Source organism: Schistocerca serialis, chromosome 5 (genome assembly GCF_023864345.2).
Source record: "Schistocerca serialis cubense isolate TAMUIC-IGC-003099 chromosome 5, iqSchSeri2.2, whole genome shotgun sequence".
Classification (NCBI taxonomy): Eukaryota; Metazoa; Arthropoda; class Insecta; order Orthoptera; family Acrididae; genus Schistocerca; species Schistocerca serialis.
The window spans coordinates 268168908-268184564 of NC_064642.1; the positions used below are offsets into that span (position 1 = coordinate 268168908).

At 41.8% G+C, this 15657-nt stretch overlaps 1 protein-coding gene across 2 annotated transcripts in view; it reads left to right on the forward strand.

The window, feature by feature from the left end:
- LOC126481353 (uncharacterized) overlaps nt 1-15657 on the forward strand; it is a 68028-nt gene that overhangs the window by 6232 nt on the left and 46139 nt on the right. For both annotated transcript variants that reach the window (XM_050105049.1, XM_050105050.1), the window contains exon 3: nt 10153-10282. In XM_050105049.1, coding sequence (XP_049961006.1) covers nt 10153-10282 — 130 coding nt within the window. The remainder of the gene's footprint in view (nt 1-10152; nt 10283-15657) is intronic.

Consider the following 15657-nt stretch of genomic DNA (forward strand, 5'->3'; position numbering starts at 1 on the left):
ATTTGTTATAAACTACTTCGTCAATTTATGGTACTGCGGAAATGAGATTATGATTTCGGTTAAGAGGGAGTTAATTTTATATTTGTGGGTTTTCAAAATTTATTTATGTTAATTTAATGTCCTGATTCAGTGATAAATTTTGATTAGTTATGTATACATGCGCGGGATTGAGAGGGTTCGATACTGTCTTCCGACTGGCTGTGATATTTCTCTGGAAGTCAGAAATTAGCATATTCGAGTGTACTTTGGGAACCAGAAACTTCTTTTGTGTGGAGAAGTGAGCAGAGTCGGGGCTTGGATCTAATAGTGGTCGGACCTATCGATAGGTGCTCCGATGAAAACTATTAATATTCCGATATTTCGGTACCAAAATGTTTGAGAAGTGCCGTAAAGTTTAGAAGATAGTTCAGTTTAATGCACGGTGTGAAATTCAGAATTTTTGATGACATTCTAAATAGCTAAATTCGAACGTAAATATTTTGTTACGTGAGACTGATTATAACAAAACTCCAGCGAGTTATTCTAAAAGAAACAATCCGTTTGTAAACTTTCTGTGGAGGACAACTAATAATTACAATAAACTGGCTACGGTCATGAATGAAATGTACATATGGACTTTTCAGACTTTGTACAGCTTAGAGTAAAGTAATTGGTGTATGCTAGCTTACCGTATTACAGTGAAATTTTACGCACGTAAATACCTTCATTTAAGTATTATTAACCTTCCACCGAAAACAAAAAATTAGTGCGACTTGTGGTTAAGAGGTGTACAGCTGTTTTTTCTGTAGCTGTTTCCGGCTAAGAACTGCATTTCAGTAACTTTTGGGAAGTGTGCGTGTGAGAAGAGACTCACCACGATGTGGGTGGAAATTTATTTGCAGTACCACCCCACCATCGCAATATACACCAAACAAATTAATAAGCGCTGGTACTGATCCCCCATGGTACAAAAAACAGGTCAGTACACTATTAAAGAAGCAACGATAAGAACATGCAAATTTAAAAGATCGCAAAATCCTCAAGATTGGCGAAGTTTTACAAAAGCTCGAAATTTAACACGAACTTCAATGCGAGATGCTTTTAATAGTTTCCAAAACGAAACTCTGTCGCGACATCTGGCAGAAAACCCAAAGAAATTCTGGACATATGTAAAGTACATCAGCGACAAGACGCAGTGAATACCCTCACTGCACGATAACAACGACGATGCTATTGACGACAGCACCAATAAAGCAGAGTTACTAAACAAGATTTTCCGAAAGTCCTTCACAAAAGACGACGAAGTAAATACTGCAGAATCCGAATCAAGGACAGCTTGCAACGTAAGTAACTTAGAAGTAGATATCTTCGATGTAGCGGAAAGGCAAAAGATCCGATCCAGGTTGTATACCAGAAAGGTTCCTTTCAGAGTATGCTGATACTACAGCTCCGCACTTAGTAATCATATGCAATCGCTCGCTCGTAGAAAGATCTGTACTCAAAGATTGGAAAGTTGCACAGGTCAAACCAATGCCCAAGAAAGGAAATGCGAATGATCCGTGAAAGTACAGACTCATATTAAGGACGTCGATTTGCAGTAGGATTTTGGAACAAATGCTGTGCTCGAACATTATAAATCACGACGAAGAAAACGCCTTATCGACAAACAGCCAATGCTGATTCAGAAAAAGTCGTTCTTGTGAAAGACAATTAGCTCTTTATTCTCACAAAGTAATGATCGCTATTGAGAGGGGCCATTAAATTGGTTCGATATTTTTAGATTTCAAGAAGGCTTTTGATACCGTTCCTCACAAGCGACTTCTTATCAAATTGAGTGCCTATAGAGTATCGTCTCAGTTGTGTGACTGGATTCATGATTTCCTATCAGAAAGGTCACAGTTCGTAGTAACTGACAGAGTCTTCATGTAAAACAGAAGTAATATCTGGCGTTCCCCTAAGAAAGAGTTATAGGCCCCCTGTTTTTCCTGGTGCACATCGACGATTTAGCACACAATTTCAGCAATCCTCTTAGACTGTCTGCAGACGACGCTGTCATTTGCCGTCATGTAAAGTCATCAGATGATCAAAACCAATTGAAAAATGGTTTAGACAAGAAATCTGTATGGTGAAAAAAGTGGCAATTGACTCTAAATCATGAAAAGTGTGAAATCATCCACATGAGCACTAAAAAGAATTAGCTAAATTTCAGTTACACTATAAATCACACAAATCTAAAGACTGTAAACTGAACTAAATACTTAGGGGTTACAATACGAGTAATTTAAATTGAACTATTACGTAGATAATGTTGTGTAGAAAGCTAACCAAAGACTGCGATTTATTGGCAGAGCAGTTAGAAAATGTAACAGGTCAACTAAAGCGACTGCTTACTCTACGCTTATCCACCCTCTTCTGGAGTTTTCCTGTGCGGCGTGGGATCCGCTTTAGATAGGATTGACGGATGACATCGAAAAAGTTCAAAGAAGAGCAGCTTGTTTTGTATTATCGCGAAATAGGGGAGAGAGTGTCATGGATATGATACACGAATTGGGTTGGGAGCCATTAAAACAAAGGCCTTTTTCACTGTGACAGGAATTTCTCATGAAATTTCAATCACCAACTTCCTCCTCAGAGTGTGAAAATATTTTTTTGGCGCCCACCTGCATAGGGAGAAAGAGAAATCAGAACTCGTACGGATTATTTAAGTGTTCTTTGTTCCCGCACACTCTTCGAGAGTGGAACGGTAGAGTAGTGGCTTGAAGGTGATTCTGTTAACCCTCTGCCAGGCACTTAACTGTGAACTGCAGAGTAATCATGTAGCTGCAGTGCAGATTGGGTCATTTTTCGTGAATTCTGTTATTTTCTACTTTTACTGTATTTCAGATGTTTCTATATCAACAGCTACTCTCTGCAAACCACTAATGTGCACCAAAACGGCACTTCTCACTGTTCCAGTTATCAGGGTTTCTTCAAGTACCATCCACGTATGGAGCACGGAAAGAACATTTGCTTAAACGCCTATGTGCACACTCTAATTCGTCTAATCTTTTCTTCTCTGTGCCTACGGGAAAAATACATAGTAGACTGTGGTACATTGTTAGATACCTCATCTAAAACTGGATCTTGAAACTTCGTAAGCAGGCTTTCACAGGATAGCTTGCGTCTGTCTTACAAGTGCCTGACAGTTCAAGTTTTAAGGCAACTCCAGGACGCCCTCCAGTGGATCTACACTATCGGTATCTCCGTTGGCTCTATTTGACATGGGTCACACACACACTTGAGCAATATTTTAAAATGGGTCAACGTGTATTTTGCAACCAATCTCTTTTGTAGATCGACTGCATTTCCCTCGTATTCTACCAATGTTTTGCAAGCAAAAAAATGTGATAGCTAATATAGGAAAGTACTTTTTGCACTTAACGGGTCTTGCAGGTGCAGGTCATTAGTGCTAACTGATGTTTTGTCGGACTTTTTCGTAAGTGTCCTACTAAAGTGCGCGTCATTTATGTTGGCGGCCGAGTTTAGGTTCGTTCTGCGCATCTGACGTCACAAAACTCAGCCAGCCAATGAACAGAGAACGACGTTGCCAGATCTCGACTGCAGTGCAGATCACGGACGAGTGTCTCCAGTTTTAGAAATGTTCAGTCATAAATAAAGTAATAGAACAAAAGCAATGTCTTTTATAGAAAGTTTGGAGAATGCATTCTTTATACCAATTGCTTCATATTCTATTAATTAATTAAACCAAACAAGCAATAAGACTCCTAATTCAGGCGATAGCAAGGAAAGGTGTTTGTATCAACCTCACAAACCTCTTTTTCGCAATAAAAAACAGCGGTAATTGTTTATTTCCTATTGTACATCGATGAAGCATGAGTAATTCACAGTCGTACCAATAATGTTTGTCAGTATTTTGCGTGACTTGTTAGAGTTCTCATGGAGTTTCATTGCCAGGTGAGCTGCGTTAGTGTAACGGTTAAGGTGTTGAGCTACTAAGTGCACGGTTATGAGTTCAAACCTTGTGTGGTGCATAATATTTTCTTTTTTTAAAAACAACATCGAAGTGTCTTACTTCACGAATTTTATTCGTTTGAATGCAGTTTTTTGAAATTTCTAGTGCATTGTCTCTTCATTAATCCTTTCGCTGCTGCAGACATGTGTTCCCCGCATTCCGCGCTGTGCGCGATTTTGTCATCACTGCACTGCTCGCATGTGCAGACACATGGTGTTCCTACTGCTTTGACACACTTATCATTCGATTTCACAAAAACTATTTGGCCCAAAAATTTAATTTTTACACATCTTCTTGACTGATACCTCCCCCTCATAAATGACTAAATTTTGTTTCGATGTTCAACGCAGTTATTGTGCAGCATTAAATGTAGTAAACCATTGCGCGAAATTTTGAAGAGTTTGCAGAGGTAAAAGTCCATAGTGTATACTTTCCGTATGGTCGATTTTAGTTGCCACAATGTTGAGAATGAAATGTGGACAAGATACCTAAATTTCATATAAAATTTACTGTATAACAATATCTCATTTAATTTAAGTACCACATAAGTGTCGTATGTAATATTGAGAAATATTCCGTCTTTCGCGACTGTAATAAAAGTTTTATTTACACCAGGCGCTTTTGGCTTTATTTTAAAGCACTTCAATCAATGAAAGGTATGGCACATACACAATGGTACTCATGTTCTCTGTCTTGTTTTTGTTCCACAGTCGCAGTTTTACCAATGGTATTGAAATATATTCCTCTTCTGCAACTGTAATAAGCGACATATTTAGACAAGACGCATTTCTCTCTTTTGAAGCATCTTCAGTGGACAGTATTTTGTCTCCTCCATTGCCAAGTCACCTTTCGTAGTTTTGTGCTGCGGTAACACAATATTCAACGTTTGTGTCGGCTGATCAGTGCTTTACCAAATAAATGCTGTTTGTGTGTGCCACACACAAAAATTATATTTGACATAGCTCAGAGCACTTCACTGATAGACGATATATTCAAGTCCTAATGTTTTTTTAAGTCCACAGTTTTGTTTAATATATTTTGTCTACATCCTTTTGATTGATTGAAGTGCTTTAAAATAAAGCTAAACATGCCCAGTGTAAATAAAACTTTTATTACAGTCGCGAAAGATGGAATATTTCTCAATATTACATACGACACCTACGTGGTACTTAAATTAAATGAGATATTGTTATACAGTAAATTTTATATGAAATTTAGGTATCTTGTTCACATTTCATTCTCAACATTGTGGCAACTAAAATCGACCATACGGAAAGTATACGCTATAGACTTTTACCTCTGCAAACTCTTTCAAATTTCGTGCAGTGGTTTACTATATTTAATGCTGCATAATAACTGCATTGAACATCGGAACAAAATTAAGTCATTTATGGGGGGAAGGTATCAGTCAAGAAGATGTGTAAAAAACAAATTTTTGGGCCAAATAGTTTTTGTGGAATCGAATGATAAGAGTGTCAAAGCAGTCGGAACACCATTTGTCTGCACAGGCGAGCAGTGCAATGACAAAATCGAGCACAGTGCTGAATGCAGGGAACACGTCTTTGTAGCAGCGAAAGGGTTAATGCGGCCGTGATGGCTTTACTTCATGAACTGCGCGCTCTAAACGTAAGCTTGCCAACTATGCTATACTATGGCGCTGTTTCTCTTGGCGCGTGCGTCGTGTGCAACTGGCAACGCAGCAATCTCCCGCGTCTGGGCGGGCATGCGCGAGCGGCCAAGATAAAAGAATTGAGCTATAGTTGTAGCTAGCGGTTCATAACAGGTAGCAGACCGATACTATAAAGCGGCTCCGTGCACTAGCTTCATATGTCATCTGGAGCCTCTGTTTGAAAATTGAAACAATAACCAGATTTAAATTTTAAGAAAATATTGAATCCTGGACAGCTGAGTTTGGTAAAATTATCGAAGAGTGTCTGGACACTTATTTTTTGTGCCAACGGTAGCCTGAAAAGACGACCACTATTTCTCGTGATTGGAAGACAGTTCGTGTGACAGGATTTGATGGTGGCATACCTGTTGCTATCAGTGCGTAGGGAAGCAATTATCTGATTTACATTTAAATTCGAGCAGTGATTTTATATTCTTTTAAATCTGCCTCGGGACGCGTCTGGCGGGATACCTGCGAGACCTATAAGTCAAAGTGCCAGGGGCACTAGCTTGCGTTTGAAGATGAGATAATGAGGCGGTCTTCCTTAATAGAAGTAAAATGGGTTTATGTTACGGGCAGCTTTGGCGAGGGGAATGTTACTTACAGGAGAAAGATGATGACCAATGAGAAAGTTTGGGCGTGAATCAAAAGCAGCTCCCTTGTCCTGAACATTTTACCCATTTCGGGAGTTGTTTGGAGCTCACAGAATCTTGGGGCAGTCAAGCAACCCCGAGGCATTTGAGACGACCTGTGAGTCCTCAGGAGGGTCAAGCTAGTCACACTCCCTTGCAAAACTCTGCATGTACTTTTCTCTCAAAAATATGATACACATGGTACAGGAAGTACTGATGCTGACAACAGACGACTGGCAGGTGATCATCACGCCGCCACTGCCTCAGCATGTCATAGGCTCCAAACATGCTTACTGTTGGGGAACGGCACACATGAAGACGTTTGCAAGGCGGCGCGCCTATTGGCTCGGCATCGCGCATGTCGAAGAGAGGACGGATCGCTCCTGCACTGCTTGCGTGTCAACTGTCAGTACCCACGCGACGGTTCAAAAATGGTTTAAATGGCTCTGAGCACTATGGGACTTAACATTTGAGGTCGTCAGTCCCCTTAGAACTACTTAAACCTAACTAACCTAAGGACATCACACACATCCATGCCAGAGCCAGGATTCGAACCTGCGACTGTAGCGGTCGCGCGGTTCCAGACCGAAGCGCCTAGAACTGCTCGGCCACTCTGGCCGCCCGCGACGGTTCGATGCCAGACCAGTGTCGCAGCGCCCGTGTGTGTGTATAATTGAGATCTTCGCCAATCCATTCTTCAGAAAGATGTGGCTCATTGTCATTGGCGCCTCCTGAAAATTCCCAAAAGTCATTCGGATACCAAATGCCACAGAAAGGGAAACAATAAACGCATTGCAGAAAATATTTACTATTGCAGGGGCCCCAGAAACAAGCTCTTCAAACAATGGCCCTCAATTCTCATATAGTATTTTTCTTCTCTCGAAATGGCATAACACACCTGACAACACCTCCATTCCACACAGACTCCAATGATGAAGCAGAGGGCTTCGTCCGCACCTTCAAGTGCAGATGAGAGAACTTATATCAGACGCATCCAAAGCCGAGATCCTGACCCAGTTACTGGCCTCCTGCAGGACAACACCCATTCAGAGTCGCACCATGGCAAACTGCTGCATGGCCACTGACCCCGGACACACTGAGACCCCTTGCGGTCTGCGACACAATCTCGCCAGCTGAAGCGTCGCGCTCGCTGCTCTCTGGTCACAGAGATAGGACAAGGCAATTTCGGGAAAGTACGTGGACGGCTACTAGGTGTCATGAGAGCAGCCCGAGGACGACAGATGATTGTAGAAGCCAATGGCACGAGGCTGGTATGACTGCAAAAACCAGCTGCGACTACACCTAGCAGCTTCCACCTTGATATAACCGCCACCAACTCTGGAGCGGGCTTGGTACTGCTTTCGACACCAGGCAGAGGCAATCAACCATAGGTCCAGCGACGTCTAAGGGAGTCACTCGTTGGGTGGGACCACTTTCCTACTCTAGCAGTGAGGGCCAGGAAACCGAAACAGAAGCATCATGACGATGCCGCTTACCCCTCCCCCCTCCCCCCTCCCCCCCTCCCCCACCCTAGAAAGCACAATGCAACCACAGACACCAGATCATACACGCTGGTGCGTCGATCCCTCTACCGAGAGGATTGACAGTGACACTTTCGACACTAAACGCCTTAAAATGTGGAGAACGATTCTGTATCTTTACCCCAGACTGTCAGATCGATAGTCCGCGATATACAATGCCAAAGATTTCAGAAGCGACCAATAAGAGGCACACTGGAGCAGTCACGTGGACCTAGGCTTTTATGTCATACAGGAAACAAAACCGGTCGCCTTGCCACAACGAACTCACTTCATACCGTGTTGTACTCCAGTATCTACCTCGCTGACACTATGCATACGTGACTGAGCTGCTTATTGGATCCCTCTTTGGACTGCGAATACACACATGAACGATGGATTTGCGTGACCACAGATTATAAAGATTCTTCTCTTGTTTTGAATCTACAGCTTCTCGTCGGCCCAGCGTAAACTTTTTTGAGAACTGTCAATTGATAACTGTGTACCCGTAGTTACCGTGTAACAAAGAGTGTCTGTTGCATTTTAGCAGGTGTAACAAAATCTGTTGATGGAGTGATGAACCAGGATGAAAATTTAAACTTCTCGACATAATTCCTAAATTCGCTCAATGTTCCCGGTATGCCCTCGCAGGAAAGCTTCTAAACAACACCTCAGAAGCAGAGAAATTGACCGGAAGTGAAATACGCAAGTCAATATTAAGACCAACAATTCCACTCCTTTCAGATAACTTATCAATTTCAGGTGATATTAGCGTACAGTATATCTATCAATAACACTCAAGAATAAGCATTCCAGTGGTGTGGAGTTGGTTTGAAAGACTCATGTTCCTTGCAGGACAACTACATGTTCAGCGTCTGCGTTTTGGACAGCCAAAAAACTTAGTGATCTTTGTACCCGAACGCAAAATAGCAATTCTAGTTTGTAGCTATACATTTTGAAATAGTTAGATGGTATACAAATGAAATAACTGATTGCACTTTATTACCCACTTCAGAATGCAAACGATTCCTATACAGCTAGTTACATATAAAACATAAATTCATTTGTCAATAAAGGTATGTATTAAAAAAAAGGTAATTTTGTAACATGAAAAGATCATGTTGGCCTAAACACAATATTTTTGCAACTGAAACAGACTCTAACACTAAAAAAGACACACACCGAAAGAATTATCCGAATGGGACACAAATCAGCAGATATGATTTAAGTGTACAGACAAACAAGTGATTGAAGTTTTAGAAAAAATGGATAATTCATTCAAGAGAAAGAGCTCCAACAAATAGAACACATCAGTAGCACGTTGGTCCACATCTAGCCCTCACGCAAGCAGTTATTAGGCTTGGCATTGATTGACACAGTTGTTGGATATGTTCCGGAGCGGTATCGTCTCAAATTCTGTCCAAATGGTTGGTTAGATCATCAAAATCCCGAACTGGTTGCAAGACCCTGCCCACAATGCACCGAACGTCCTCAATTGGGGAGAGATCCGGCAACCACTCTGGGCGCTGTTGGGTTTGGCAATCACGAAGACAAGCAGTAGAAACTCGAAAGTTTTAATCTGCCGGGAAGTTTCACATCAGCGCACACTCCGCTGCAGAATGAAGATCTCATTCTGGAAACATCCCCCAGGCTGTGGCTAGGTCATGTCTACGCAATAGCCTTTCTTTCAGGAGTGCTAGTTCTACAAGGTTCGCAGGAGAGCTTCTGTAAAGTTTGGAAGGTAGGAGACGAGGTACTGGCAGAAGTGAAGCTGTGAGGACGGGGCGTGAGTCGTGCTTGGGTAGCTCAGATGGTAAAGCACTTGCCCGCGAAAGGCAAAGGTCCCGAGTTCGAGTCTCGGTCCGGCACACAGTTTTAATCTGCCGGGAAGTATCACATCAGCGCATACTCCGCTGCAGAGTGAAAATCTCATTCGCCATGTTATTGCCCTTCAGGGCAAGCCATCCTGGGCTTACATTTCAGCAAGATAATGCCCTTCCACATACGGTGTGATTTTATGCTCCTTGTCTTCATGGTTTCTATATCTTACCTCGGTCAGCAAGGTCGCCAGGTCTCTCCACAACTGCGAACGTTTGGAGCATTATGGTCAGAACCCTTCAATCAATTCGTGATTTTGACGATCTAATGCAACACTTGGACAGAAGTTGGCACGATATCCCTCAGAACGACATTCAACAACTGTGGAAACTGTTTGCCTAAGGGACAGAGGTGAAACAACGCGTTGTTGACTTGCTCAGTTTGTTCAGCTCTTTCTCTTGAATAAACCATCCAATATTTCTGTTTTCAGGCGTTTATTTCAGGGTATTTCACTTGTCTCTGTAGGATGGCCGCTGTTCGGTAACTTGCCGAGACCATCCCAGCTCTACTGCGGGTGGCAGGCTGCTAACTCTGCGGCTGTCTTCTACGGGAGAGAGTCTGGGACAGCTGGTACACGACACACCAGGCTCCAGCGGTAAGACTGATTTACAACAACAACGAGGTACACTACCTGTAATTGAGACACGCAGCAGACAGTCCAGAGTCTTACAGATTTCTTTGAATGGCTTCATACATTGTTTGACTACACTGTTCCTCGTGACTGTTACAGACATAGCTACATACTGTCGCTTATAGGACAAAGCAAGTGACATCGCAGTCGCCAAGTATTAATATACAGAAATTTAATATTAATATAGTGATTACAAACGAGCATGTCTATTTAATGCCTAATGATTAGAGTTGTGAAACTACTGTAGATTATCATAAGTAACTGTACACTATGATAGTTTTCCAAGGAACTTTGGACAATTAACATCGTAGCTGCGTTACCTGTATGTTAAGTGTGTTGCATACCTATAGGGCGTTACCTAATTTCGATTGCTTTGCTTGTGTATGCAATCAGTCTCTTGCTAGGTTCCTCTAGAAACCAGAAGGGAGAACCGTCTCGAAACTGAGTGAGGACATATAAGGGCTGCGTAAGTTATGGAATATTTTTGTTCTACATCGTTATCCTTCTGTCTGTTACTTAAAAATAAATAGTATGTATTGCAAAATTGAAACTATCAAAGTTTAATTCTGGTCTTATTCGAAAAATGTTGATTTGTAAAATGAAACAGGGGTATGTTGTAATAGAAATAAAGAAAACAATACAGATTCATCATCAGTGCTATAAAACACAGTTTCCTAAAAAAAATAATTAAAAGCTCTATACAAAAACATATCACACATTGTTTCAATACTTCGTCGAGCTTATATAAAAACATCTTTCCGTTATTCATAAACAACTTCCGCCCTTACTTGTAATAACAGGACACTTTTTCCTTTAATCGAGATGAAAAATGATCTGTTGAATACAAAATAACAACAAAAATTAAATAGATTTTTTTATTTTTGCACATGTAAACTGTCCTTGCATCAGAAGTAATTGCTTTGCTTGCATAAAAGCAGAGAAATTACGTGCTCTTCTAATTTTTATTACTTATAAAATGGATTTATATTTCGTAAGGATATAAAATACTAAGTGGACTACCACTGACTGACGTGTGATTCTAATTATGTCCAAAACAAATCAACAGAAAACAAAGAGAGGTCATCGATTACAAGTTTCTCTATCACACATTCATGTTTCTTTCCTTACCAGTGGCACCAATACCACTGGCAATCCTATCATTAGTGGTGGGATAAACTTCGTCCTGAGCCACTCTGCATTGTTGCAAAATTTATTCAAAATGACAGCTTCTCTTACCTCCTCTCCCTGGGGGTTGATATACAACGTCGCACTGATGTCATTACCATATCCATTCCTCCCCCCTCTCCCAGTTCCCTTCCTTTCCCCCCCCCCCCCTTCCATCCCACCCTCCCTCACTTCCTCTCTTCTTCCCCACTTGTGAATTGGTGGGGAAACAGTCTGTGCCGAGCTGTTGGTGTGTAAGGATCTCACCAGTTGTCTGTACGATGTGCTCAGTAGATGAAATGTTGGTTTCAGACAGGGAAGAGTTGAGCAGCCATATTACATATAATCATGCAGCTGAGAACTGTGTCCATAGCGTCCTGCATGAGGCTTGGAAAGCACAGATATTGGGTGAGGGTAAGAACAATGTTTTCCTTCAAACAACGGTGATGCAGTTGGATGGGTTGAAGGTGCATTTCGCAACTCATACTGACAGATGCATGTGTTGGAGCTGCTGATCATTCATGATAAGTCCAGTCAGTCTTCCAAAGCGCAAAGAGATAAGCCACTCTTCCACTCTGGCGTAAGCATCTCTGTGTTCACAACGTGTTCAATTGATGAGATGCTGGTGTCAAACAGGGAGGAATTTAGTAAGTGTACTGCATGTAAACATGCAGCTGAGAACTGCATCAATAGCTCCCTACATGATGATTGGTAACAAAATATAATGGATGAGCGTAAGAAGAATACTTTTCAGCAAATAATGGTGTTGCAGCAGGGTGGCTGAAGATGCATTTCGCAGCTCATACAGATTGCTACCTGCGCTGGAACTGTCTACCTTTTCCGAAATGGCCCATCAATATTTGTAAGAGACAAATGTGTGTTTTTCACCAACAATCCTGGACAACTGAGTTAATTCACAAATCTGCCACTGAGGGAACTTGAAATGGCTTTTGCCGCCCCCCCCCCCCACCTCCAATATACTACCCTCGAGAATCAATAGGAACACGCATTCCTGCCCTCCACCACCTGAAAGCCAATAAGAATGCATGAATGATACTTCCAGTCACATGAGAGTGATGCAGAGGACAAAAGCTGAACGACGTAGCCCATCAGTCTCAGTCATAACAACGACAACAACAGCAGCAGCAGCAGCTGAGACCATCCAGCGTCTCCCATCAGAATAGGAAGAAGCAGAAGAGTAAGTACTCATTAAATGTCTGTGCTACTATTACTGCACATAGTACTTCTTCCTTTTCTCTGTCAAGTTCCATCTCTTTGTCTAACTCCATGTCCTTATAGCGGATGCTTATTGCTTCCCTTCTTTGTTCGGCAGCCTCCAATGCGTCCAGACTGGCAGCAGCAGCAGTCACCAAGTTGTTGGGACCTGCAGCAACCTCAGACTTTTCAGTACCTGCAGCACCATGGGATCCTATAGTGCACCTCACCAGCATTTGGAGCAGGACAAGCTGCTGTTATCTATCCTCAACATCGACCTGTGTAACTAAGACACTCAGCCACCCTCTGACTCCAAGAACCAGTGTACTGAGAGTCCTACTCCACACGGCGCAGGTCAGTGCTGGTCTCTGACATATGCACCATCCCAAAACATTCCAGTGTTACTACAAGGACAGAGTGTATTAGTGGTGGATGAGTAGGTGCCAGTTCCTTCCAGTGTTATAATACTATTCACTTCAAGTTACAATTTAACAGCTAGCGCTTCAAAGCGCTCAAATATTGGTATAGAAGCATCAGTGGATAGTGACTGGCATGTCATGTTAGAGATCAAAAATGCACCGAGAACTGACAAAGTGCACTTTACGGAGTTGGAATGAGATGACTTGTGTAATGCAGAACCCTACATCAGTCAACAGATGACCACAGAGTCTGATCCATCCCATTCTCTCCCAGATATTTGGTGTGCTGGTCTGACGCTATCTATATCATCATTGTACGTCGGTGGTGCACTCATGCTGAGATGAGGTGGTCGGTCCATTTATTTTCAGCACTCCACCATTATGAACTTATTCGGTCTACAGATGGTGCAAACCATTGTGTTGGAAAGACTTAATAGACGGTTGCCTCATGTTCAAACTGTGTGTAAAGACATTTTGAACTGTCTCCATACGTATAGTGTGCATGTAGACGATTTAGAACACATCATCAACACGGTGCCAAAAGAAGAAACTGAAGGAATACCCATCGCTTTGAGGGAAATACAAGCTGAATTCTGTGCATGCAAGAAAGCTTTATTTGCCAAATTCTGTACAAGCATGAAGATGAAGAAAGAACCAATTGATTTTGTTGAAGTGGTGCACCCTGTAAACGACTACTGAATGAAAATAATAATGATGTTATAGCTATCAGTATTTTCAGTGCAATATCTAGAATACTACAGCAGCAGCAAGTTGTGTGAATCACGTCAGTGTCTTAAGTCACTGATAAAGTGAATGATAAATGACACTTTCAGGTGTAAGTATAATCTTTAGCTTAGTTGATGACATATATTTTCTAAAAAAGCCTAATGCACGTCAATATCTGATGTAGTCGGTTTCATGGCAGGATGGATGAAGCGTCCACGACATAAGGACTTTGTTGTAAGTGACTGGTCCTGTGATGGCGCGGAGGAAGACCAGAAGAAGAAGAAGAGGAAGAGGAAGAATGAGATACATGGCGTAACATACATGACATTCACTTAAAGCAGTGAAATCCTCCAACCACAGAAAGTAAAGCCACGCACTGTCTTCAAGTTCGATCATGTTGCTGTGGAAAACCAGGATCAAAATCTACGATGTTTCAGTTTTGGACATCATATGTGTGATGAAGTGTTTTATTTGAGTCAGACATATTCCAGAATCCCAAAAATGTTGGTAAGGGATAATGTAAACTTCACTATAGCCTTCACAAGACAATTTGAATTTAAAGCACACTTACTAAGAACATGAAGCGATTGATGTGTCATTCAGTGAATTTGTAAAAATATGTGGAGATTGCTGGAATCACACACACAGTATGGGTTTCTCGTTAATGGTAAAACAAGAAATCTGAACGATGGTAGGTATAGACGCAACTTGAAGGAGTGTATATATATGTGTGTGTGTGTGAAAGAGGCTAAGAGGCTACTAGAATGTTAGTATACATCAAGCTATGGACAAGTCTGTCTGCATGCCAGGCACCCCACCTGGGAGGGCGGTGTACATAAACGGAGAATTCTTCTACACATAGATGTAAAATTTCTATCTCTCTAAAATAGAGTTATGACCTAGAGATCTATTCCCTGTAGGTTCTGAGAGAAATTAACGTATTAGATGCTAGTGTTACCCCATTTGACAAGAAAGTAAACGACTTAGCTGTAAAGATTGATAGAATTGAAGATAATGTGCGAGACTTAACTACAAAAGTTGATAGGAGTATATATAAACCATGTTCTGTTGAGGAAGCCCGCTTAGTATATAACAAAATGTCGACTAAGCATAAGGTCATTGTGACACAGAAGGCTGTCCGAGAGAAGTTACAGCTGTTAAAGTTAGTACATTTGGATTGAGGGCAAACACTGAGAGAAACCTTTAAACCAGTTACTGAATCTATTGATGAACTCTCTGCGAAATTACACAGTTGCCAACTCCTATCTCAACAATAGATTGATTCATACAATTTACAGATTCTCCCCATCAACTGGAAGAAGATAAAAGATCAGTGGTGAGGGACCTTTGTACAACTGCATCTAAAATGGAACCAGCAGTGACTTCGAATGTGCAAGGACCCGGAAGCGGCGGTGAGCTTCAACCAGTTGGGAACTGTCGAAGGCTAAAGCGACGACGACTACTACGACGACATTCAACTCACTGGAACCTGTCGGCACTGGAAGCGGCGGTGGTCTTCAATCAGCCAGGACTCGCAGCAGCCACCAGATTCCCATCATCCTCATACTGTCAACGAAGACAGTGTAGGCACCAGGAATAAAACCAATGTACACAACGCACAGTGTCACACTTTACAGCACAACAGCGAGGCACGTGCAAACTACAAGTTTTTTAAAACATCAGGTCTGAAATCTCGCAATATATCTATCACAGTGCAATACGATGAGTGTTTTATACGCCAGACCTTAAGCCTCAGCCACAAGGACTATGAAATTAGGATTGTCATCAAACACCAAGATGCTGTAATCCTCCCAT